This window comes from Muntiacus reevesi, chromosome 20 (assembly GCF_963930625.1).
Source record: "Muntiacus reevesi chromosome 20, mMunRee1.1, whole genome shotgun sequence".
Classification (NCBI taxonomy): Eukaryota; Metazoa; Chordata; class Mammalia; order Artiodactyla; family Cervidae; genus Muntiacus; species Muntiacus reevesi.
The window spans coordinates 37,895,429-37,922,733 of NC_089268.1; the positions used below are offsets into that span (position 1 = coordinate 37,895,429).

The 27,305-nt window shown below is 38.3% G+C and overlaps 1 protein-coding gene across 4 annotated transcripts in view; it reads right to left on the reverse strand.

Annotated features, from left to right (window-relative positions):
• Positions 1 to 27,305, reverse strand: part of CDKAL1 (CDK5 regulatory subunit associated protein 1 like 1) — a 576,202-nt gene that overhangs the window by 352,597 nt on the left and 196,300 nt on the right. For all 4 annotated transcript variants that reach the window (XM_065912374.1, XM_065912378.1, XM_065912376.1 and 1 more), the window contains one exon: positions 23,084 to 23,204. In XM_065912374.1, the coding sequence (XP_065768446.1) occupies positions 23,084 to 23,204 (121 nt within the window). The remainder of the gene's footprint in view (positions 1 to 23,083; positions 23,205 to 27,305) is intronic.

The window sequence follows — 27,305 nt, forward strand, 5'->3', positions numbered from 1 at the left end:
TTTTCACTGGATACACTTCCTTAGCACTACAATCAAACATGATTTAATTAAGTCACTATTGATGAGCAGCTTTTCTTATTTGGCTAACAACAGTACTCATCAGAAACTTAATTTGCTTTCAAGCCTCACTTTCATTTTTTCACTTTTCTAAAGAAATTCTGCTGTGAATAGATATTTTATGTTAAAATGACAATTTTTCTGATTGCTGCCATCCTGTGGATTGAGAAACCTGTGATGAGTGCTCACTCTGGTTACGTCAAAGAGTGTTGTATTCCTTCAGCACAGTGCCAGGGGATAACAACCACAACGCTCTGCCACTGGATCTGGTAACAAACTTATCCTCATTACACTATACCTTTAACAGTGAGACATTCAAAGTACACCTGTCTTTTGTTTGGGACGATGCCTATGCTCTGATCATCAAAAATATCAAAAATAAAAACAGCAATACACATCTCAAAACACTGCTGAATTAGTTATAACTGCAAATTGTAACATGCTGAGCATCAGTGCAATATCCCACAGTAAACTCCTGCTTTAGGAGACCCAAGACCACGCACAGACGTGGTGACTCACTATAAGGGAGACTGCTGCACTCAGAACTATCGTTGATTCTAGCAATCAGCAAGAGAAAAACAACTTATTACGTGAAGACTGGAGGCATCACACACAGGCTTCCCGTTTTCTCTCTCAGGAAGGGACGTACAGAAAGTACTCCTTTCTCCAGCAGTGACACAGATAACACACATGGATGATATTTTGGTATGTAAGACATGCTACGACCATGACATACAAGCCCACCCAAGGAGTGACCCGTTTGACATTCAAGTAGTAGAGGCTTTACAGGAGAGAAATACAGAAACATGAGAACTCCATTACACAATTACTGCTGGTTCTTTGAAAAGAATAAGCCAATTTTCTGTAACTTATTCAGCAAAAAAGCAAACTTAGCAACCACCCTTAGTAAAAATTTAAGTCTACACAACGTAAGGGAATGTGGAGTGGGAAAAAAAACACCAAAAGAACTGGTATCCAAATGAAGTCAATCAATGATGACACTTCTTAGAAAAGCAAGTTTTCAGAAGGGTATTAGAGGGTCAGATAAAGTGAATAAACCAGACGTTCTCAACCAGTGTGCCAAGATAACTAAGTAGTAGAAAAAATAATCTAAGTGATCACTTTCTCACTTCTCCCAAGAATTGTACATGGCTATTTACCAATCTAGATGCCCATGAGAGAAGATAATCCACGAACCACAGTGAATGCGTACAACATTTGGGTTGTAAGTTTAGGCTTAATTCTCTAGGCACAAACTGAGAAAGGCTGGAGTACATGGCCAAGTCAGGAAACAGTGACACTTAAAAATGAAAATACACCATTACTGGGTCATAAAATCATTTTTGAGAGCATCTGAATGCTAGTTGCTATTAGCATACAGGTGCTAAGGATACAAACACATAAACCAACAGGAATAAATGTAAGGTACAGATTAGAACCAGAAATATTGACAGAAAAGGCAAATAATGAGTCAATAAAAGAAGAACACAAGGATATGTGAGGTCTGGAGCTGCTGTGAAGGTTCTCACACATCAAACGAAAATCTTAGGTCTCAATAGCCTTGTTAATCCATGCAATCCAACTCACTTCATAGAGTCACTGTTTTCCATTGTTTATTGGCCAAACATTAATGGCCAAAGCGATACCACTTTCTGGAGTTTTGATTTATATTTAACTCAACACAAGCTAAAATAAAATATCATTTTTATGATGTCTTGCAGACTATAAATGCTTCTAATCCTCCCACCAACCTTCGAAATCCTAAAGGTGAGGATCTACCACCTGTCAAAGTGGTCTCTGCTTGTCATGAGCCAAATTCTCCAAAAGTGTGTGTGACAGGCAAGACACCAGACCTCGGGCTGTTGAGTGTCCTGTGGGCCTCAGTTTCATCACCTGTGAAAAAAAGGTGTTGAATCTCTAAAATCTTTTCTGGCTCTAACAGTCTCTGAATATATAAATCTGCCAAAAGGATTTTTAATTATCCAAGAATAGATTCATATTAAGAAGGTGTGTGGGCAGTTGGTATTTGGCCATGGGGCTACAAATAATAAAGAAAATTTTAAATAGTTTGCAAAGTCTATCCCTAATTAAAAGGTTTTACTTTTTCCATCCCTTATTTAAAAGGAGGCCTCAGACCATTCTCATTAATTGGCAAAAGATCTTAGGCAGTATAACCCATTACTAAATAGCTTAAATGAAACTGCTGTTTAAAATGCAAACTATCATGTTACTCTATGACCCATCCAAACATTTGGCAAGGAAATGTTACAAAGGACAAATCCATATGTTTACAATAGACATTTTTAAGTTATACTAGTTCTTTCTCATCTAGTGTATCAAAATAAGAAGGCCATTAGTAAAACATCATAATTATATAAAAGCCAAAGATGTGGGTTCTAAGCTGGTTGGCTAACTGGCTGGCTTTCTTTCATGCACACAAACCATGGTTTGAATGGTTCAGTAATCTGATTACCCAAATGCCTATGTTGTTTTAGAAAGAATAATGGTGATAATGATAACAATCTTTTATATAGCAATTATATTTACCAGATGCTTTTCTAAGCTATATATATAGAGGTATACTTAATCCTCACAATAATCCTACGAAACATACTATTTTCATTATTATTCCTACTTTAGAGATGAGAAAACTAACAATGAAACCTGCCCAAAATTACATACTCAAGCACTGAAGTCAAGATTTAGTCCCAAGAAGTCTGGCTCCAGAATTATACTCCTAACACCAGGCCTAACAGACCTCTTTAATAAAATGAGGCTGCAAATTTTAGCTATATCTATACTAAGGTGGTAGTTCTGGGCACATTATTTAATCTCTCCAACCTCAGTTCCTCTAAAACAGGAATAATAATGAAGACTTTACACTGAAGTAAAATGTGTGCCTCTTGTTAGCATTGTAAATGACAATATTTTGGAAAGCAATTTGAGTTTATATTCCAAGATCCATAAAAAGGTCCTTAACTTTGACATAACAATTCCATTTCTGTAAATTCACCCTAATGAATTTATGAATTTATTTGAAAATCTATGCTCTTTAATATGTAATAGTACAAGTTAGACGTGTCAGAGCTAACTGCCTTAACACCAACAGTGTGCTCAGTCACTTCAGTCATGTCTGACTCTTTGTGATCCCATGGAGTGTAGCCTGCCAATCTCCTCTGTCCACGGGATTCTCTAGGTAAGAATACTGGAGCGGGTGGCCATGTCCTCTTCCAGCGAATCTTCCCGACCCAGGTCTCCTGCATCCCCTGCATCGCAGGCAGATTCTTTACCCAGTAAGCCACCTGGGAACCCCATGAGAGCACCTGGGAAGCCCATCAGAGTAAAAGGACAAAGATAAATTTATAAAGTACTATGTTCTAAAAAGAAGAGATAATCGAGCCTAGATCATAAAACCAACTTTCTGACTGTTGTCACTATATCTGTCTCAATTCAGGAGAAAAGTTCTGCCAGGGTCCACTCTTCAGAAAAACCACAAAAACAAAAAACAAACCAACAAAATACTAATAATTTCATATCAGATGTAGAGAAGAAAACAGTACATTAGTGATGTCTTAAGACCAAACTATTCTAGTAATCAAAGCACCTTCATGGTAATGATACCTCAACACGAAAAGCCAGAAGACATAAAAAGTGGAAGAATGAGAATGGGAAGGGAACAAAGAATTAATTTAAAGAAAATAAAGAGACTATAAGACAAATCAGAAAATATAGACATGACAGGATCAATTAATTAAAGCTGTCTAGGATATATTTTTAAGACACAAGCAAAAAAGATAATGAAACTAAAAAATCAGGCAAGTCATAGTGATGCTGCTTCAAATAAGCATTTTTAAAATATATCAGGAAAGTACTCTAAATATGAGTTTTACCCACATTTGGATTCTGAATTAGGGTATTAAAAAAATAAGATAACCCAATTAAAACTTTATAAAAGGAAGAAATCCTGAAATATCTGTATTATTCTTATTTTCAACATTCACCTTTGAAAAACTATCACAGAATTTAAAGTTAGTGGAGTATTAAATTATGTTAGCCATATTGCAAATAGAAAATTTAACACCAAAATCACAATAAATTAAGAGGAGTTATTATTCAAAATATTAGTGTAAAAAGCAAGATATGTAAGTCAACTCAGTTATACATAAGACTTGCAGTATGCCAATCACCATGTAGCAACCATCAGATGTCACTAAATATTACTAAAATTTGCTTTCGGCACCAATAGAACCTCATTCTCACTCTCTGCTTGTAGGCATTGGACACAGAGATATTTTTTTAAAATATGAAAAAAATTGGGGGAATTCCCTGGCTGCCTAATGGTTAGGCCTTGGAGCTTTCATTGCCAGGGCTTGAGTTCGATCCCTGGTGAGGGAACTAAGATCCTACAAGCTGTGAGATGCACCAAAAGAAAAATACGTGAACATTTTTCAAAATTTTGTTTGCTTTTACTGTTATTGCTTTGCTTCTTTGCATGTTATTGACAATTATGGTAGTAAAATGGAAAAGTAAACATAACAGTAGAAATAAAATGAGAGAGAAGTTGGAGGAAGCAGAAAGGGGTCTTAACAGTTTAATTCTTTAGAAAGGAAATCAGGTGTTTCACAGAGTAGGCAGAGGATCACATTCAAAAGATCATGGGTTTCCTGAATTCCAGAGTGAAAACAGTATGTGACAATGGATGATGTAATTCTCAACAGTAATCGATTTACCAAGGAGGCCTACCCAGTTGACTTGTTACAAAAGCGATATCCAACCAAAAAGTCAATTTTCAGCCATCATATATGAGACAAGTTCTGTTCTATACATTCTTTATATTTGTGGTCATTTCTAGGCACATAGCTCTATGTCTCACACATTAAAAAAAAAATCTGATGATTATTATATTAAATGAAGATTAAAACAGGGTTACTTACCAGTTAACTAAACTACATTAGTAATAAAAGACTCATAGGGGCAGTGATAAAATAGGTAAGCCTTGTTTCTTTCACTGCATTTAGCAGAGGATTTGATACATACAGACACCTGTAAATGTTTGCTGAATAACTGAACAACTGAAGAATAAACAAATGAATGTGTGAACAAACCAATGAATAAAGTATATGATCATCAATAAAGACTAGGGACATTGTTCAGTCAGAAGGGCTATCGGTCCTAAATAAATTGATCCATCCATACATACCTCGTTCCCAAAAATTTATAGAAGGGATAGAAAAGAGAAACAGAGATGGGGAAAAGGAAGTGGGGGAGGAGGAGAGCAGACTAAAAATCTCATTTCAGACAGTTTGTTTTCCTCAAGAGCAGTAATAGAACAATACACAAAAGGTACTCTTCAAGGTACAAAGATTTTCCTAAATCTGTATTATCTCTCACCGTTAATTTTTTAAGGACAACCTAAAAAGAACCACAAAAATACACATTACAAATCACAGAACTATATACATTGTTTAAAAATAGAAAACCAGGATTTTAAAAGATGACCCCGTCTTAAATCCCGTTTCCTTAGTGGATGTACAGAAAAATAGACATTCCTCAGAGATGACTTCATCAGATAAAGTAAAGGAAGTCTTAACTACACGCACTATTGCCTTTTTAAAAAGCCAAACAAAACATTCTGCTTTGTTAGGGTTAGCAAAAATAAAACAACTGGTGTGCTACCACACTGAGATGTAGCAGAATAAAAACAAAGTGGTTTCAGAAATAAATATAAAATATGTATTATTTTTGCATTAAAAAAACTGACAGGCTTTTACTACATGTGTGTCCAATTATACTTAATTTTTTTTTATTTTTTTAATTTTTTTTTTTACCAATTATACTTAATTAAAGTTGAGCAACCCAAGTATTGGGGTTTTTCTCCCCTTCCTGACAAGACTGGAAAACAAGTTTTCTTGAAGCAACAGGAAAAGTGACATATGGCAGCGCTTTGGGAACATCCATTCATCCACTCCTACTGTGCCCTTCTAAGTGCAGCCTGGACTTCCCAGGTGGCTCAGTGATAACAAATATGCCTGCTGATACAGGAGAAGCAGGTTCCAGCCCTGGGTGGGGAAGATCCCTTGGAAAAGGAAATGGCAACCCACTCCAGTATTCTTGCCTGGGAAATCCTATGGACAGAGGATCCTGGCGGGCCACGGTCCATGGGGTCGCAAAGACAACAACGAAGTGCGCCCTAACTCAAGCACTGATTGAAAAACACACCAAACAAAAAGCCGAACAAACAACCAGAGGGGAGTGCACACTGATCACCTATCTCTCAATCTCTATGGCTGAGCAGTCCTAGACTTTAAACATCAGAATAGGAATCTCAGATTCTATCCCGCTGGATAAACAATGTATCTTAATAGGTAGCTGACACTGTACAACCTAACAGCAGAAATTCTCCCAGTCCAACTTCACTTGACAGCCCATGTTTTCCATTCTCATAAAATCACAGGGCCCAGAGCATCTTTTTTGAGTTTAGTTGACTATCCTATAGACTAGCTTCACTTTCTGCTAACTAAACAACTATGGTTCCAATGCAAGGAAAAACAGAAAACTGTGCTAGAAGCCAGTGAGCCTGTGGTTTACTGGGAAAAGAACTGGTTAGGTGATGTGGTTTAAGTTAGGACTCTGTCACTTACTCCTCCATGGTCTTAAGGAAACTGCAGTCTAGTGAAGCCTGAGGTCTAGCTTCTATACAGTTGATTGCTGTTGCTGTTCACTCACTAAGTCATGCCCAACTCTGCAACCATGGACTGCAGCACGCTAGGCTTCCCTGTCCTTCACTATCTCCCAGAGTTTGCTTAAACTCATGTCTATTAAGTTGGTGATGCCATCCAACCATCTCATCCTCTGTCACCCCTTTCTCCTCTTGCCTTTAATCTTTCCCAGAATCAGGATCTTTTCCAATAAGTCATCAGGTAGCCAAAGTATTGGAGCTTCAGCATCAGTCGTTTCAATGAATATTCAGGGTTGATTTCCTTGAGGATCAACTGGTTTGATCTCCTTGCAGTCCAAGAGACTTTCAAGAGTCTTCTCCAGAACCACAGTTCGGAAGCATCAATTCCTTGGATAGTAGTAAACAATTATCGTTGCATGAACAGATACTACATAGTATGCATTGTGTTAATTACTTTAAACAGATGATCTCTTTAAATTCTCAGAACACAATCACTACCCCCTGTTACAGGTGAGCCTATGGACTGTGTGCTGCAGTCCATGGGGTCCCAAAGAGCTGGACACAACTGAGCGACTGAACTGAACTGATAGATGAGAAAATTGAGATCTACAGAGGAGCTGAATAACCTACAATATCACAAAGCAAATGATAAAATGATGAGGCCAAATTTGAACCCAAAGAAACTCAAGCTCTCTCTTCCCAGCCTTTCTCCTACCATTCCCCTATTCAAAATACCACCACACTGATCCACTCATCATTCTCTGCATGACACACTGCCTTTCACAAGTCAATACCACTGTCCATGGTGGTGGGAAGGGGTGCCTGCTTAAACTGCCTCTGAACCCATCTATCAGATACACGTGGAGAGACAGGATTCACTGTTCAGTGAAGCTCCTTCTAACTCATCCAAACAATCCATCATGCTCATAAACAACTCTGCTCACTCCTGTATCACTGCACTTACAACATTACCATTTAAGTGTTTTGTGCTTGTTTTACTTTCTCTCCTGTGGAATTCTTAAGGGCAGACAACAAACTCACGCACCTTTCAACTCTCTGCACTTAACAAATATTCAGCCATGTTCGCTGAAAAAATCAATGTCCAAAAAGAGGGTTCTTCAGTTTTCTTAAAGAACAAATATAATAGACTTCTATACATGAAATAAAATAATAAACTTTCTAAGCTATAAAAGCATTTGTAAGTATCTATAACTAATGTATATCCTCACTATACAATCTCCAAAACTGAAAAAAAATGTGAACCATTCTATTCAATTAACTTTAAGGTTGCTTTAACGATACGTTGAAATTTGTTGTTCTTCAGTTGCTCAGTCATGTTTGATTCTTTGTGACCCCAGGGACTGCAGCACGCCAGGCTTCCCTGTTCTTCACTATCTCTCAGAGTTTGCTCAAACCCATGTTCACTGAGTCAGGGATGCCATCCAACCACCTCATCCTCTGTCCTCCCCTACTCCTCCTGTCTTCAATCTTTCCCAGCATCAAGGTCTTTTCCAGTGAGCCAGCTGTTCGTGTCAGGTGGCCAAAGTATTGGAGTTTCAGCTTCAGCACCAGTCTTTACAATGAATATCCAGGGTTGATTTCCTTTATGTCTTGATCTCCTTGGGGTTTAATCTCCATGCTGAAATTTGAGTACTTTTAAATTTTGCTTTTTTATCCAAATTCAGAGTTCTTCTAGCTTCATCAAACTAAACAATTTTGTTGATCACAGAAATATAGTAAGGAAAATGCACTTTTTAGTTACAACGATGTTATAGACTGTAACATGAGAGAACTTGAAATGGCTTTTAAAAATCAGCCATTATATATAATTACTAAAAGTTATATATTCATTTCAAAGTTTATGTAAAATGTAGATTCCAGGTCCCTTTTGTATATAACCTTTATTCTTTTGCTTTTTTAAAAAAACAATTTTGTTTCATATTTAAAGCCTTGTGTTAGTCAGTGATTCATGTTCACCATTATTTGAACAGTTTGCCATTACAGCAAGATAAATACTTATTTGTGTTTTAAATAAAACTGGTGTAGGAACACCTTGATGTTGTGAATTAAAAAAAAAAAAAGAAGTTACAAAATTTAACAATAAATATCCACCCTAACACTGCCTAAAATGTTTAACTGGGCCACATAAAGCCATTTATTAAACCTTCCATTTCAAAGTTCTGCAGCTTAATGATAATTACTTCACAGGTATGAGCCAATAGTGCCATCAACTGTTCTTATAAATGATCTTGCTCAAATACAGTTTTTATGATGCATTAAAAATAAGATTACTTTAAAATTTTATTTGCACAATAGTTAAGTGGAGATAAGGTATCTGGAGATTTCACTGAAGATATGAAAAAAGCTGCAAGTTTCAGGAAACTAGTTCTGGGATAAAAGCAAAAATGTAACAAGTTCAAAACTGACATGAATGCTTCAATTTCAAACATTTAATTTTTTGAGAAGAGTTTCACTTCATTCATGGTCCAAATTAACACTTTTTCTCTACAAAACAATCATCTATAGCCAGAGAGAAGTAATTAGAATTATATTCCAGCTCAGCCAGAGAACTTCCTGCATTTAAGTAACCTGCTGTCACTGAAATACTAAAATGCTTATGAAGTGAATATGTTGAGTAAGACTGCTATACAAGCTATGGGTGAGACTAAGATTAATTATTTTTCCATTTATTTATCAAACATTCACTTAAAACTCAACAAGTGAAATAGGAAGTTGAAGAGCTAATGATTCTCAGATGTACTCCTAACTTTAAATTCTAGTACCAGCACCTTTCCAGCCGAAAAAGTACAAAGGGTGAAGAGAAAGGATAGCAGGGGTGGCTTGGAGAATGCTGGTAGAGAACAAGATACAGCAAGATCACAATGCTGTGGAAAACACTTACTGAAATGCCCATGATGTGTCTGGCTTCGGCTACAGCAGGTAGTGCATGTCCAACGTACAAAAGAGATCTGCTCTTAGAAGTTACCCAACTTATCTGAGTCATGGAGCTAGAAAATAACAATGTCTATGACTCTAATGCGAAAGGGCAAATGGTTGTCTGAGGAGGCCTCCTTACAAATAGCTGTGAAAAGAGGAGAAGCGAAAAGCAAAGGAGAAAAGGAAAGATATTCCTATTTGAATGCAGAGTTCCAAAGAATAGCAAGAAGAGATATGAAAGCCTTCCTCAGTGATCAATGCAAAGAAATAGAGGAAAACAAGAGAATGGGAAAGACTAGAGATCTCGTCAAGAAAATTAGAGATACCAATGGAACATTCCATGCGAAGATGGTTTCAATAAAGGACAGGAATGGTATGGACCTAACAGAAGCAGAAGATATTAAGAAGAGGTGGCAAGAATACACAGAAGAACTATACAAAAAAGATCTTCACAACCGAGATACTCAGGATGGTGTGATCACTCACCTAGAGCCAGACATCCTGGAATGTGAAGTCAACTGGGCCTTAGAAAGCATCACTACGAACAAAGCTAGTGGAGGTGATGGAATTCCAGTTGAGCGATTTCAAATCCTGAAAGATGAGGCTGTGAAAGTGCTGCACTCAATATGCCAGCACATTTGGAAAACTCAGCAGTGGCCACAGGACTGGAAAAAGTCAGTTTTCATTCCAAGCCCAAAGAAGGGCAATGCCAAAGAATGCTCAAACTACAACACAATTGCACTTATCTCACACTCTAGTAAAGTAATGCTTAAAATTCTCCAAGGCAGGCTTCAGCAATACGTGAACTGTGAACTTCGAGATGTTCAAGCTGGTTTTAGAAAAGGCAGAGGAACCAGAGATCAAATTGCCAACATCCGCTGGATCATTAAAAAAGCAAGAAGAGTTCCAGAAAAACATCTATTTCTGTTTATTGACAATGCTAAAGCCTTTGACTGCGTGGATCACAATAAACTGTGGAAAATTCTAAAAGAGATGGGAATACCAGACCACCTGACCTGCCTCTTGAGAAAACTATATGCAGGTTAGGAAGCAACAGTTAGAACTGGACATGGAACAACAGACTGGTTCCAAATAGGACAAGGAGTACGTCAAGGCTATATATTGTCACCCTGCTTATTTAACTTATATGCAGAGTACATCATGATAAATGCTGGACTGGAAGAAACACAAGCTGGAATCAAGACTCAGGCAAAAATATCAATAACCTCAGATATGCAGATGACACCACCCTTATGGCAGAAAGTGAAGAGGACCCAAAAAGCCTCTTGATGAAAGTGAAAGAGGAGAGTGAAGAAGTTGGCTTAAAGTTCAGCATTCAGAAAACTAGGATCATGGCATCTGGTCCCATCACTTCATGGGAAATAGATAGGGAAACAGTGGAAACAATGTCAGACTTTATTTTTGGGGGGCTCCAAAATCACTGCAGATGGTGACTGCAGCCATGAAATTAAAAGACGCTTACTCTTTCAAAGGAAAGTTATGACCAACCTGGATAGCATATTAAAAAGCAGAGACATTACATTGCCAACAAAGGTCCGTCTAGTCAAGGCTACGGTTTTTCCAGTGGTCATATATGGATGTGAGAGTTGGACAATAAAGAAAGCTGAGCGCCAAAAAACTGATGCTTTTGAATTGTGGTGTTGGAGAAGACTCTTAAGAGTCCCTTGGACTGCAAGGAGATCCAACCAGTCCATCCTAAAGGAGATCAGTCCTGGGTGCTCACTGGAAGGACTGATGATGAAGCTGAAACTCCAATACTTTGGCCACCTCATGCAAAGAGTTGACTCACTGGAAAAGACCCTGATGCTGGGAGGGATTGGGGGCAGGAGGAGAAGGGGACAACAGAGGATGAGATGGCTGGATGGCATCACCGACTCAATGGACATGAGTTTGAGTTAACTCCGGGAGTTGGTGATGGACAGGGAGGCCTGGCATGCTGCGATACATGGGGTCGCAAAGAGTCGGACATGACTGAGTGACTGAACTGAACTGATGACTCTAAACCCCAAGCACAGAGGTCCCTTCGATGAACCATAAATTCTATCTTCTCTGGACTACACTGGAGCCACACTCCAGGCTCATTACTAAGAGATATTTCCTGTCCCCCATAAGCTTGCAGAAGCACAAGAATATTAACAGTTATCTACTGACTTTAGGGATGTGCCAAAAGAGTAGTTACAACCTTCAGTTTCAAGATTCATGTGGCCCTGTTAGGACTTCTATAAGTTACTTTCCAAAACCCTAAAGTCAAGGGTGTAACATAAAACTGTGTGAGTTATTTTAAGCTACAACTAAGAACAGACTTCTTTTGCTAGTACTTAATTAGAAAGATTACCTTCCAGAGATAATTGATACATTTTAGCTGTCTTTTATCTTTGGTCAACAGCAGAGGCTGTTCAAATTAGCATAATAAATGACAGAAATAAATTTTTATTTCTGAAAGTAATGGCTGACTCCTAAACACAAGTGCTTACTGATCAGCATAAAAGATAGTAGAAATGGATTCTCATTATGGAAATCAGTAACTCTCAAGATGAGTTGATTGGCTGAAACTTGCTAAAAGAGGGTAAAGAATCTTGCAACACCCTAGCTGAGACTGATATTTCTCAAACTGTAGTGACAGACCAGGATTTTTGTTTCCAATCTCTTGTAAATCAGTATTTTTGTAAAATACGATGAAAAGGAATTATAAGACATCACAGCAACGTTAAACCATCTTAAAAGTTTCTAAGGTGCTTGCTCTCAAATTTCTATACTTGTCACAGACAAGCCATCCACATTTGTTAATGAGCTGGCACTAGTCCACAGATCACACTTCAGGTAGCACTATCTTGGACCATTCAGTTCAGTCCAATCCAGTTCAGTTCACTCACTCACTCACTCACATCCAATTCTTTGCGACCCCTTGGACTGTAGCATGCCAGGCTTTCCTGTCCATCATCAACCCCTGGAGCTTGCTCAAACTCATGTCCATTCAGTCAGTGATGCCATCCAACCATCTCATCCCTGTCGTCCCCTTCTCCTCCTGCCTTCAACCTTTCCCAGCATCAGGGTATTTTCAAACGAGTCAGTTCTTCGCATCAGATGGCCAAAGTATTGGAGTTTCAGCGTCACCATCAGTCCTTTCAATGAATATTCAGGACTGATTTCCTTTAGGATGGATTGGTTGGATCCCCTTGCAGTCCAAGGGACTCTCAAGAGTCTTCTCCAACACCACAGTTCAAAAGCATCAATTCTTCAATGCTCAGTTTTCTTTATAGCCCAACCCTCACATCTATAACATGACTACTGGAAAAATCACAGCTTTGACTAGATGGACCTATATTAGCAGAGTAATGTCTCTGCTTTTTAATATGCTGTCTAGTTTGGTCACAGCTTTTCTTCCAGGAGCAAGTGTCTTTTAATTTCATGGCTGCTGTCACCAGCTGCAGGAAGATCTTTTAAAGGAGGTCACCATTATCTTCATTACCTTCACCATAGTTTGGTCTCAGGTCAAACAATGGGGAGAGAACATAGTCCTGCCCATTAACAGAAAATTGGACTAAAGATTTACTGAGAATGGCCCTGCCCATCAGAGCAAGATGCAGTTTCCCCCTCAGTCACTCTCTCCCAACAGGAGGCTTCCATAAGCCTCTTGTCCTTATCCCTCAGAGGGCAGAAAGAATGAAAACCACCATCAAAGAAAACTAATCAAACTGATCACAGGGACCACAGCCTTGTCTAACTCAATGAAACTATGATTTGTGCCGTGTAGGGCCACCAAAGATGGACAGGTCATGGTGGAGAGTTCTGACAAAACATGGTCCACAGGAGAAGGGAATGGCAAACCACTTCAGCATTCTTGCCTTGAGAACCCCATAAACAGTACAAAAAGGCAAAAAGGTCTGACACCTAAAGATGAACTCTCCAGGCCGGTAAGGGCCCAATATGCCGCTGGAGAAGAGCACAGAAGTTAACTCCGGAAAGAATGAAGAGATGGAACCAAAGCAAAAACAACGCCAAGTTGTGGATGCCACTGGTGACGGAAGTAAAGTCCGATGCTGTAAAGAACAATACTGCATAGGAACCTGGAATGTTAGGTCCATGAATCAAGGTAAATTGGAAGTGGTCAAAGAGGAGATGGCAAGAGTGAACATCGATATCTTAGGAATCAGTGAACTAAAATGGACTGGAACGGGCGAATTTAGTTCCGATGACCATTATATTTACTACTGTGGGCAAGAATCCCTTAGAAGAAATGGAGTAGCCCTCATAGTCAACAAGAGTCCGAAATGCAGTACTTGAGTACAATTTCAAAAATGACAGAATGATCTCTGTTTGTTTCCAAGGCAAACCATTCAATATTACATTAATCCAAGTCTATGCCCAAACCAGTAATGCTGAAGAAGGTGAACTTGAATGGTTTTATGAAGACATATAAGACCTTCTAGAACTAATACCCAAAAAAGATGTCCTTTGCATTACAGGGGACTGAAATGCAAAAGTAGGAAGCCAAGCCAACGCAAAAGAGATACCGGGAGTAACAGGCAAATCTGGCCTTGGAGTACAGAATGAAACAGGTCAAAGGGTAACAGTTTTGCCAAGAGAATGCACTGATCATAGTAAACACCCTCTTCCAACAACACAAGAGATGACACTACACATGGGCATCATCAGATGGTCAATACCGAAATCAGATTGATTATATTCTTTGCAGTCAAAGATGGAGAAGCTCTATAAAGTCAGCAAAAACAAGACCAGGAGTTGACTGTGGCTCAGATCATGAACTCCTTATTGGCAAATTCATACTTAAAGTAAAGAAAGTAGGGAAAACCATTAGACCATTCAGGTATGACTTAAATCCCTTACGATTATACACTGGAAGTGACAAATAGATTCAAGGGATCAGATCTGATAGACAGAGTGCCTGAAGAACAATGGACGGAGGTTTGTGATATTGTACAAGAGGTAGTGATCAAGACGATCCCCAAGAAAAAGAAATGCAAAAAGGCAAAATGGTTGTCTGAGGAGGCCTTACAAATAGCTGAGAAAAGAAGAGAAGCTAAAGACAAAGGAGAAAAGAAAAGATATATCCATTTGAATGCAGAGTTCCAAAGAATAGCAAGGAGAGATAAGAAAGACTTCCTCAGTGATCAATGCAAAGAAATAGAGGAAAACAATAGAATGGGAAAGGCTAGAGATCTCGTCAAGAAAATTAGAGATCCCAAAGGAATATTTCATGCAAAGATAGGCACAATAAAGGACAGAAACGGTATGGACCTAACAGAAGCAGAAGATATTGAGAAGAGGTGGCAAGAATACACAGAACAACTATGCAAAAAAGATCTTCATGACCCAGATAACCACATGGTGTGATCCCTCACCTAGAGCCAGACATTCTTGAGTGTGAAGTGAAGTGCACCTTAGGAAGCATAAGTATGAACAAAGCTAGTGAAGGTGATGGAATTCCAGTTGAGCTATTTCAAATCCTAAAAGATGATGCTGTGAAAGTGATACACTAATATGCCAGCAAATTTGGAAAATTCAGCAATGGCCACAGGATTGGAAAAGGTCGGTTTTCATTCCAATCCCAAAGAAAGGCAATGTCAAAGTATGTTCAAACTACCACACAATTGCAGTCATCTCACAAGCTAGCAAAGTAATGCTCAAATTCTCCAAGCAAGGCTTCAATAGTACATGAACTGTGAACTTCAGATGTTCAAGCTGTTTTTAGAAAACGCAGAGGAACCAGACATCTAATTGCCAACATCCACCATATCATCAAAAAAGTAAGAGAGTTCCAGAAAAACATCTGCTTCTGTTTTATTGACTACTCCAAAGCCTTTGACTCTGCGGATCACAACAGACTGTGGAAAATTCTTCAAGAGATGGGAATACCAGACCACCAGATCTGCCTCCTAAGAAATCTGTATGCAGGTCAAGAAGCAACAGTTAGAACTGGACATGGAACAACAAACTGGCTCCAAATAGGGAAAGGAGTATGTCAAGGCTGTATATGTCACCCTGCTTATTTAACTTATATGCAGAGTACATAATGTGAAATGCTGTGCTGGATGAAGCACAAGCTGGAATCAAGACTCCGAGAAGAAATATCAATAACCTCAGATACACAGATGACACCATACTTGTGACAGAAAGCAAAAAATTAACGAACCTATTGATGAAAGTGAAAGAGGAGAGTGAAAAAGTTGGCTTAAAGCTCAACATTCAGAAAACAAAGATCATGGTATCCAGTCCCATCACTTCATGCCAAAGAGATGGGGAAACAATGGAAACAGTTCGACCCTTAAGGACACTATTCTGTCTTAGTCCCTCCTTTACCCTCACTCTTGACACTGGGTAGAGGATTCTGGCTGCCTGAGGCTAATCACACTGTCATCTGACTCAAGTGACCCTTTCCTGCCAGGTCTGATTTAATCACCCAGAACAGGTAGAAGGTGGCAGTTTACTTAAACTCTCAATGCAGATTTTGTGCTGGGACTTGCTTTCATTATAATCTGACAGCTGGGTTGTAAAAATCAAACTAATCCTCATTGGTAGCTACTACTGTCCATCAAAAAACCTCTAGAGTTGTACATGACAAAACTGACTTACATTAATTTATAGTCAATCAGTGGTCTATATGTAAAAAAACGATACTGACCAAAAATTTTAAGTAAATGAGTGACTATTAAGTCTGCTGAATTCTTTTTGTAACATGTTTTATCTTGAGATACTATCTTTTAGAGAAAGGTGTCAGGACCCGGATGTCTCTGAGGATGGCACCAGGCTTAGGGAACTTTTCTCAGGAGAGCAGATTCAAAACAGGGACATGGTTAATACAATCAAGACATGTGAACAGAACGGTACAGTATAACTGAGCAGAAAAGAACTTATTATTTATCGACACCATGGCTAAGATATAACAACTTACAAAATATTAGAAAGATTCAGTGTGAATCTGCATATATTCAGCCCTCTAATGATCTCTTTGGAACCTTAATTCAAGCTTTATAAGAACACTTACAATTAAACACCTCCAAAAAATTTTTTTTAACAGAACATTATTTTCTGAAAGCTATAATTAAAAGTAACACTAAAAAATAGCATTTGAGGTTTATATTTTCCACGTATGTACTGATAAGGGCAGTAGTCTTGTTTGATGACAAAGGTCAAGGAAAAGACGACCATTTTTCTGTGTGGCTGTCCATCTCATAGAAGGGTAATGAGAGGATAACTGAGTGTCTCACATCTCTTACCTTCAGAGGTCTCAGGAGTCACTGCCGTGTATCCTCACCTCTAGACGAGGGTCATGCTGGAACCTATGAGCATTCATTCCCCAGAATACGGAACAGAATAAGCTCCCCACACAGGAGCTGCTATTTACTCTGCATTTAGAGCCGCATGTTTTAATTAGATTATTTCAGTCAGTGTTGGCCACCTGTTGACTCCGGAAATGTTTATCTTTGTATATGTCATAATATCTAACACAATACCTGGTAATGTGGAAAGCAATAATAATTGTATTTTCAAACGCATTGTGATTATATCAAGTTAATAGCTACTTCATGTTTTACCATTAGAACCAGAAAGATAACCAAATGTTATTAGTAATTCTGTTTCTCTAAAAATAACAACACTTATATGTGAGAAATTTGCATTTTTGCTCTCTCATTCATTCAGTCACCTACCTATCTAGCTCTGGAATAGGGACTTATAAATTCTGGACATTACAGAAAAAAAGTTAAAACATCCGAATTAGTTTAGTTTCCCAAAGCTAAAATGTCATGGGGCGGGGAGGAGAAGTAACAGATACTTTAAAAATGATAATAAATTCAAGTATGTAATCTCAAAAAAATTATATTCCCCTTAAAAGTTCCCACATACCATCATTTTATGTCTGCAGATGGCAAATAACAAGAAAGACAAGATAAATTTTAAAAGAGAAAGTATCAGTAAAGTATTACAGGGTCAGAGGGTATTTTCTAAGATGTGTTTAGCCCTGGGGAGGATTATCCCTTCAAATTGGGGATAATCTGATAGTAGTGTCTAAAAAATGACATACCTCATATCAGAACCGCTGAGCAGCATCCAACTCCTGGCTTCGGAAGAATGAAAATTGCCAAGGGATTGTCAAAAATGATGACTTTAATAATGACAGAGAAGGCAAAATGAACCAGAGATTTTTTTTATGGCCCAACTTCTGATTTTTAACTTTTGTCCCCAGCACTACCTTCTATCTCCATCCTCCATTCTCACTACTAAAAAAAAAATAAACAAATAAAGCAATCACACAAAGGGGTCCCTGGACAAAACACTGAGCTTTTCAACCTCAGCATACTTCTTCCTTTTATGCACATGCTGACTCCCCAATATATTGACCAGAACACTTGGTTGATATGCTTTACATAAATACCCACAGATTTCCCACTCTCTTGTGTGTCAGAACCATGAACTCACTCCATGAATTTAATGAAGGAAAAAAAAATCAGAAACAAAAATCACTCTGGATGAATCTTCAAACTTCATTAACTATATCCTCAGAAACATGATTATTTCTGGTCAAATATTTAATTAGAATCTCAGATTGCATATGGCTTCCGGTTTATAGAAAATGCCTAGGGTAGAATGTCAGCTGAACACTACCATCAAAGGCAGAAAAGCGGGGGAGAAGAAAAGTGATAAATCCTAGAAGGTGAGGGTTATTCTGATCAAGCACTGGCTGTATCTGAAGTCAGTGGCATCAAAAAGAGACCACGGCATTAATATATCAACCAAAGCATAAAGGGAGGTGACACATAACCTCCACCTTCCATCTTGCCTGACAGCATGGAGGGACTGAACATCTTTCTCTAAATCAGTGAAAATCTTTAAGAAAAATGAAGTGATAAGTTCTTCAATTAAACTTACGTCCTTAAATTCTATCTCTAAGGAATTATGAAAGCATCTTTCTCCCCAGCACTTACCTGTCTACCTGTGTTCACAACTGTTCCTGTACAGTTTCTCCTGTCAATATATTTCTAATCCTTACCTCTCTGCTTCTATAAACAAGCTCAGAAAAATCTTTCTAAAGACCATCTCTCTCATTTTATAGCTGAACTCCTCCAAAGAGGAGTTTAGCAAAGTCTACTAATTTCTAACAAGATTTCTAATTTTCCCACTCTTTCAAAGTGGTTCACCTATGAAATTAAGACACTTTACCCCTTGGAAGGAAAGTTATGACAAACCTAGACAGCATGTTAAAAAGCAAAGACCTTACTCTGCTGACAAAGGTCTGTTTAGTCAAAGCTATGGTTTTTCCAGTAGTCATGTACAGATATGAGAATTGGACCATAAAGAAGGCTGGGCATTGAAGAACTGATGTCTTTGAACTGTGGTGATGAAGAAGACTCTTAAGAGTTGCTTGGACAGCAAAGAGATCAAACCAGTCAATCCTAAAGGAAATCCACCCTAAATATAAATTGAAAGGGCTGATGCTGAAGCTCCAATACTTTATTCACCTGATGTGAAGAGCTAATTCACTGGAAAAGACCCTGATGCTGGGGAAGATTGAGGGCAGGAAGAGAAGGGGGCGACAGAGGATAAGATGGTTGGATTGCATCACCAACTCAGTGAACGTGAGTTTGAGCAGTCCAGGAGATGGTGAAGGGCAGGGGAGCCTGGTGTGCTGCAGTTCATAGGTTTGCAAAGAGTTGGACAGGACTTAGCAATTGAAGAGCAACAACAATCCCAGTATTGCTTCTCCTTAAGGAATCAGAAGTCATAGATATTTAGACATTACACATTCATAAAACTTTCACCTCTGACTAGTTCTACCTCATAAATAACTCCTCTCTCTTCTTTTATTTTCTGTACACAGGCACTGACCATTCACCTTCAATGACCTCAACTCTCACCCCTCCAACTAAGGCTTCTTTTCAGACTTGTACTTCTACCTCCAACCACTCTTTAGAACTTCTGACTCCATGGTAACAAATAAATCCACTGAAGAATGTCAAAGCCCACCTTGTTAACCATTTCACAGTTCTGCCACCCTAGCCTTTCATTCCCGACACTACCACCCAAGCACTTGTTCCTTCCTTTCTATCAGAACCACAGGCAAGAAACATGGGTGGCCTACAGACACTGATGGGTAGTATATATATATATATGTATACATAGCATTTCAAATGTTATTATAATGCAAAGATGATCCTGTCCCCTCACTTGATATGACCCCTGGTTCCTATGAACCCACAAAAATATCTGACGGGAACAGTAAATAAGTCACAGTCTTGGTCACCTACGAAGCTGCAGGACAAAGTGAAGTCATCAAACTTCTCTGTAACCTAGTTTCCTCATCTACTAAAAAATCTCCTGGGCTGTTGTGAGGATTAAATACAGGAGAGAATATACATTTCACAGAATTGTGTCTGGCACATATTAAGCACTTAACATACATTGTTGTTGTTATTGTTCAGTCATACTCCTTTCCCAATTTGGAACCAGTCTGCTGTTCCATGTCTGGTTCTAAGTATTACTTCTTGACCCACAAACAGATTTCTCAGGAGACAGGTAAGTTGGTCTGGTATTCCCAACTCTTTAAGAATTTTCCACAGTTTGTTGTGACCCACACAGTCAAAGGCTTTAGTGTAGTCAATGAAGCAGATGTTTTTCTGGAAATTCCTTGTTTTCTCTATGATCCAATGAATGTTGGCAATTTGATCTCTGGTTCCTCTGTCCTTTCTAAAGCCAGTTTGTACATCTGGAAGTTCTCGGTTCATGTACTGCTAAAGCTTATTAGTTTGAAGGATTTTTGAGCATTACCTTGCTAGCATGTGAAATGAGCACAGTTGTATGGTAGTTTGAATATTCTTTGGCATTGATACATTAGCAAGGATTAATTTTACTCTCATTTGTATTGAGTCATATCCAAACAGTTTTATCATCCTATTAGAAAATATGTGCCTATTTATGTCTACAAGGAGTCTAGAAATAAGAGTGACATTGGACAAGGGGCAGCTAATCTCAAAAGGTTCATCTCAAAAACAAAAAAGAACATTGTAAATTGGGACAAGGAACAGAGTGGACCAAATTTATACAGGCAATATAGCAAACATGAGCAGGATGAATAATTGAACATGAAATTGGGAGAGTATAGAAGGAAAAGATAAGTGTTATTTAAGAAATAAAGGTACTCATATTATATACAATATGATCAAATAAATAGTCGTCTCACCTTATCCACAATCTAGCATGATCTTAGAGTTTCAATTTGTTCCTTGGCTAAAGCAACTAATATACTCCTTTTACATTTTAAGTTAGAACTGTAAAACTGTAGAGTTTAACAGTCACTTTGATAATTTACCAATACATGGAATGAAATTTGTTACAAATGGAATCCTTTCCCTAACTGATAAATACATTTAAGTGAAACTTGTATATCCATATTTAATTTGAAAGCCATAAAACTTTGAAAAGTTTAAGATTTTTATGGAGATGATCATTTTCACTTGGAAGAAATAACTATCCACAGAACTCTTAAAATATTTAAATGTAAATGAAAAAAAAAAAAACGTTATGAGTTCTATCAGAGGTTTAAAAAGAAAAAAAAATCAAGTTAAAGATGTTAAGAGTGATATCATTGACAAACACTCACAGAGATACTTTCATCTGGGAACAAGTGATAGGGCTCCAACTGACTGAAGAATGATTAGCAGTCAGAGAAGTTTAGAAACTCTTACCTCAATGAGTGACAGTATGAAGTGAATCTTCTTAATAGCAGAAGAATGTTTGCTAATTTACTAAGGGGCACTCCTATACAGTAATACGAGAGATGTAAGAGGATGAGAGAGTGAAAGGAAATATCCAGCAAGCTTTAAAAATTCCACAGCCTCATTTTAGGAAACACTAAGTCCAAGAAAAGAAAACGTTGAATTATAATATAGGGAAGAAATTTAACTTAATGCATTTACAATGGCTACCTAGGGGAAATTTTGAAAAATGTATGGCCAAATAAATTAGAAATAATTTAAAAATACAACATTAATTCAACATTAATTGAGTACTCACTTTGTACTAGACACTGAAGTCAGAGGTAGTAACAGGGATAACTGAAATACTTCCTAAACTGACGATGCTCATGATGTAGTAGAAAATATAGATTACACATTCTGAGAAGTGCCACAATCAAGGCAAACAGGGAATGCTGTAGGTGTAGAGGAAGGTATTCAGCCTGGTCGTGAGGGAGGAACCAGCAGCCACCCACAGAAAGAGGCACACACTGTCAGCAGGACGGCCGACGAGTGAGTGGAGGAGGAGTAAGACTTGCTTGGGGCGGGGGCGGGGGGGTGGGGTCTGAATCTTCCACACTGAGAGCCGGAGTGAGTCCTGGACAAGTTCACAAAGTCAGCTAAAAGTCCCCCAGGGCTTTTAGGGGAAAATCAAATGTCTTCAATGTTCCCTGTTCTTTGGCCGCAGCGGTGGGATGAACCAGAAGGTGACGAGACAGGAGCAAAGATGACCAGTGACAAGACAGTTGCCATAGTGTAGGGGGAAAGGATGGCACGGGCTGGGAGAGAGGCAGGAAGATGCTGAAGCAGGAAAGATAAGTTCACCTGTTCTCAGTGGGAAAGAGCATGAAGAAAGCCAAGGGCAGGTAAAGAACAATTTTTTAAAAGAGGGAAGGAAGACAAAATTTTAAAGGACCAGGAAGGCTTAAATCTGTGGGAAATGTGAGGCAGCTGCATAAATGGAGGGACCCCTTGAGGTTTATTATCAGCCTATGATAATGTAGATCAAAGTGGGAAATAAGTAACTTTATCAGAGGCAGTCATAATTTAAACAAAAGGAAATAAAACCAATTATGACTGGTTATCCCAGGAGTCAGGCAGAACTTCAGATCAACATGGAACTCAGAGTACTTGATATCCAGTCACAATGTGTATTTATTTGCAGTTTAAGGCTCATAAAAGTAACACTGAAAAACCTTCATTTCAGATAGTTAAGAATCAGAATATGGTTAGAATCTTGGACAATATTTACTATAAAACCCACTAAAAATAGTCAAAGATGACAGGTATAGTAACCATTTTACAGATGAAATACTCTTCTTAAAAAGATTTTATCCAAGGGCAGAGCTGAAAAATAAAATCCGTGTTTATAACCAAAAAGGAGAAGCTAGAGTAATGTTAATTTTTTTATTTTTTATCTTTATAAAGACAAAAACCCTTGCTGCAAATATAAGCGTAACTGTGTACAGGGAACATCTTGAAATGATATACAGGTATGATTCTTTAAAAAATTCACTTTTTGTTTTTCTTTCCCATGGAAATGTTCCATTACTTTACTATATCATATAGCCAGGAAAACAAGCAAACAAAAAAACTAGAGTTACTGAATATTTAATGAGTAAGTGCAAGAGAAGCTTACCCAGTATTGATGGAAATGATTTCTATGAGTGGATTCTTCCTAATCTTCGGCAAATCCAATCGTGCTCCCCCCAAACGTTTTCCATTATCCTTTTTCTGACCCAACAGTCTCACAGAGTGACCTTCAAATAAAGCACATAAATATACGTAAGCATGAGTCAAACAACATCACTTTAATTTACTGCTTTCAACAAATGTGTTGATATTCGCATTTAACTTTTTCTTTTATGAAAACAAACAAAAATGACCCAGAGAAGAGTGTAGATACGATCACTGACCCTAAGTAATACTACCAAAGGGAAAGGCAGCTGTGGCCAAGCCCTCCAATCATAAGCGCCTTGCTTAGAATATTTGCACATTTATACTGCACAGATGAGAGAAATGGGGAAATCTTCGGAGTGTCATTCCACAGGTCTGATATGTTCAGGAAGTAGGAAGGGTTCCCTTGGGCACTGGTCCTGAAGGCCAAGTGCAAAAGCAGACCATCTGCTCAAGGCAAACTGTCAGTCAAAGAAGTAAAAAATAAAAAGCTGAGATAAAATGACACGTGAGGTTTGGATTTTTAGGAAAAAAAAAGTTTTAAAACAACTTTTCAAAAAACATTACAAGACCCATTAAAATTCTGAATTAACTGTAGACTTATAGACAAGCTGAAGAACTGAACAAAGAATTCATCTGTTTGATATATCCTGATTATTATTTTCTGTATTTGCCATTTTATTTATATACATACATATGATTTTTTAAATAATATCACTGAGGTACTCCTATATAATTCATCCATTGTACATACACAATTCAACAATTTTAAATAAACATACAGCTGTACAGTCATCATGACTGTACATGACCCAGTTTTAGAGTATCACTTCCAAAATTCCCTCAAGCTTATTTATAGTCTATCCCAGCTCCCATACCAAAGATACTACATTTTGTTAATCTATCAACCAGCTGATGAACATTTGGACTGTTTCCAATTAACACCTTTTATAATAATGCTTCTACGAATATCTGAATGCAGATCTTCATGCAGATATATGTGTTCATTTCTCTTGGATAGATATCCAGGAAAATTGTGGGTTATGCTGTAAATTTAAATTTTATAAGAAAAAACTGTTTTTGAAAGAAGTGCTACCATTTTATATCCCACCAGCAATGTACGAGGGTTTGAGTTTCTCCACATCACCAAGACCTCATACTGTAAGTTCTGAGAACAGCTATTCAAGTGGGCATGTAGTGGTATATTATTGTGCTTTGAGTGGCTATGCATTCCATGATGATAATGATACTGAGCACCTTTTCATGTGATTAGCCAACTGTATTCCCAGTTGGTAACATGTTGTGATGGTTAATTTTATACATCAAGTTGACTGGGCCACAGGGTGCCCAGACATGTAGCCAAACACTATTTGGGGTGTGTCTTTGGGGGTGTTTCTGCATGAGACTGATATCTGAATTAGTAGACTTGAGTAAAGCAGATTGTTCAGCCTAACACTGGTAGGCATAATGCAATTAATCAAAGATTTGAATAGAACAAAAAGGCTGAGTAAGAGGGAACTCCTCCCACCTGACTACTGAGCTGAGTAATCGGTCTTTGCCAGCCTTCAGACTCAGACTGAAATATAAATCTTTTGGTGTCTCATGCCTTCCCAGTTTCCTACCACAACTTGCATCGTCAATTCTCCTGATTCTCTGGCCTTTGGGCCAGAACTACACATCAGGTCTCTGGAGTCTTCACCTTGTTGTCTATAGACATTGGGAATTCTCAGCCTCCTTGATGGTGGGAGCAAGTAACATAATAACACATGCGACCCCATGGGCTGTAGCCCGCCAAGTTCCTCTGTCCATGGAATTCTCCAAGCAAGAATACTGGAGACAGTAGCCAGTCAATCCCTTCTCTAAGGGATCTTCCCAACCCAGGGATTGAAGCTGGGTCCCCTGCATTGCAGGCAGATTCTCTACCATCTGAGGCACCAGGGAAACCCTCAAATAGTTGTATAAACCCAAAAATATAATGCTAGAACATACAATTGCATGTTTTTTAGATGAGATTGGGTGTGTTCAGGGTGGTATGGCCATAGACTCAATTGCATGTTTTTTAAAATGTTAAAAATATCTATGTACAGAGTATAATATATTTACCCACATAATCACCACTTCTAGCACTCTTCATTTCCTCCTGGGAATTTCCATTTGGCACCATTTTCTGCCTGAAAAATCATCTTTAATATTTCTTGTAAACCAAGAAAAATTGTTATTTGGAAATGTCTTTAGTTTGCTGTTATTTGTGCAGGATACTTTTGCTAGATATAGAAATCTTAGTTGATAGTTTTGTTCTCTGAGCACCGAATGCATCACTCCACTGTCTTTGACCTCTGTTGCTTCTCATGAGAAGTCAACCATTAATCTTGTTGTTCTCCCATACATAGTATTAATACGTCATTTGTCTTATGCAATAAAGATTTTCCCTCTCTTTCAACAATGACTATGATGTGCATAGGTGCAGATCTCTGGGATTTTTCCACATGGAACTCACTTAGCTTTTTGGATCCGAAAATAACAGTTTTCATCAACTTTGGGAAGTTTTCACCCAGTACTGTTAAAAAAGGTTGTTGTTGTTGTTATTGCTTTTTTACTGGATTCTTTTGTGACTCCCATGATGATACACGTGTTGGTGTACCAGATGTCCCACTGGTCTCTGAGGCCTTTTTCATTTTTCATCTGCTCTCCTACCCAAGTCAGGTCTTTCTCTTAGTCTATCCACAAATGTTCTTCTTCTGCCATCTCAAATCTGCAGTTGAGTCTCTCTAATACATGTTTCACTTCAGGTACTGTACTCTTCAACTCCAAATTTCCTACTGGTTCTCATATAATTTCCATTATTTTGTGATTCTTTATTCAAGTCACTGTCATCATCCTTTTCTTAAGACTTTTAACATCACTTCACTTAGTTCTATCAACTCTCTGTCTTCTAAATCCAACATTTCTGGCCAAAGACAACTGATACTTACTGCTTGTCCCACCTTGATTATGGTTATACTTGGTTTTGTTTTCATTTCACTGAAGCATAGTTGATTTACAAAGTTGTGTTTAATGTCTGCTACATAGCAAAGTGGCTCAGTTACATGTATATTTGGTTTCTTTGTATCTATTATAATATTTTATTAAATATTAGAAATTTTAGGTAATATATTGCAGCAATTCTCAATTCAGATTTATCCCCTAAAGGTTGCTGCTGTCTTTGTTTAGTAATTCACCTGGACTAAATCTATGAATTCTATGTCTCCACAATGAATGGCCATTGATCTCCCTTCTTTTGTGTGTGTGTGTGTGTGTGTGTGTGGTTCTTTTGGGGGGGCTTTTATGCCCCCAAACATAACTTTCTAGCAATCAATTCTGCATCTGCATAGCAAAGCTAAGGGAAGGACCAGTCAACATATGCTCAAGCACCTTAAGCCAGTAAAATTCCTAACTATGTGTTGTTGACTAATCTGTGTGTGAGTGGAGAGCATTCAATGTTAGGGCCATTTTCAAGTCTGCCCCACCTTTTACCTTCTCCTGGACTTTTCTGGGTCCTCTCCCATCTTCTCAGGGTGTGCATGCAAGCTCCAGCAGACAGGTAAGTTTAAGCGGCTTGGGTCCACTCTGGTCCCTGCTGGGCATATGCACCCTCTAATCAACTTACAGTTTGTGAAGAGTTATCAAGCATCCTCTCTGTCTCACTTCCCAGAAGTCTCTGCTAAATCTGTGGCTAGTCTGTCTGTCTACTATTTCTGCTGAACAAGCTACAACTTCAGGTATAGAGTCAGAGACACTTGATCCCTTACCTACCCTCCCTCAACCTACTCACCACTAGTCACTTGCCATTAAAGTCTAAACAGTTCTCCAAGTCAACTAAGCCTTCTTGGTGTAGCAGTGAAGCTGCTGGTTTTCACAGCCTGCTCTGCCCTAGGTGAACAACCTTGACTATGGAGCTGAGGAAGGAAAATAACAGTACCACCTCAGACTCACACTGTTCTTACCCAAAGCACAAACACCTTAGACTCACACTGTTCTTACCCAAAGCACAAACACCTCAGACTCACACTGTTCTTACCCAAAGCACAAACACCTCAGACTCACACTGTTCTTACCCAAAGCACAAACACCTCAGACTCACACTGTTCTTACCCAAAGCACAAACACCTTAGACTCACACTGTTTTTACCCAAGTTCAGTTGTTC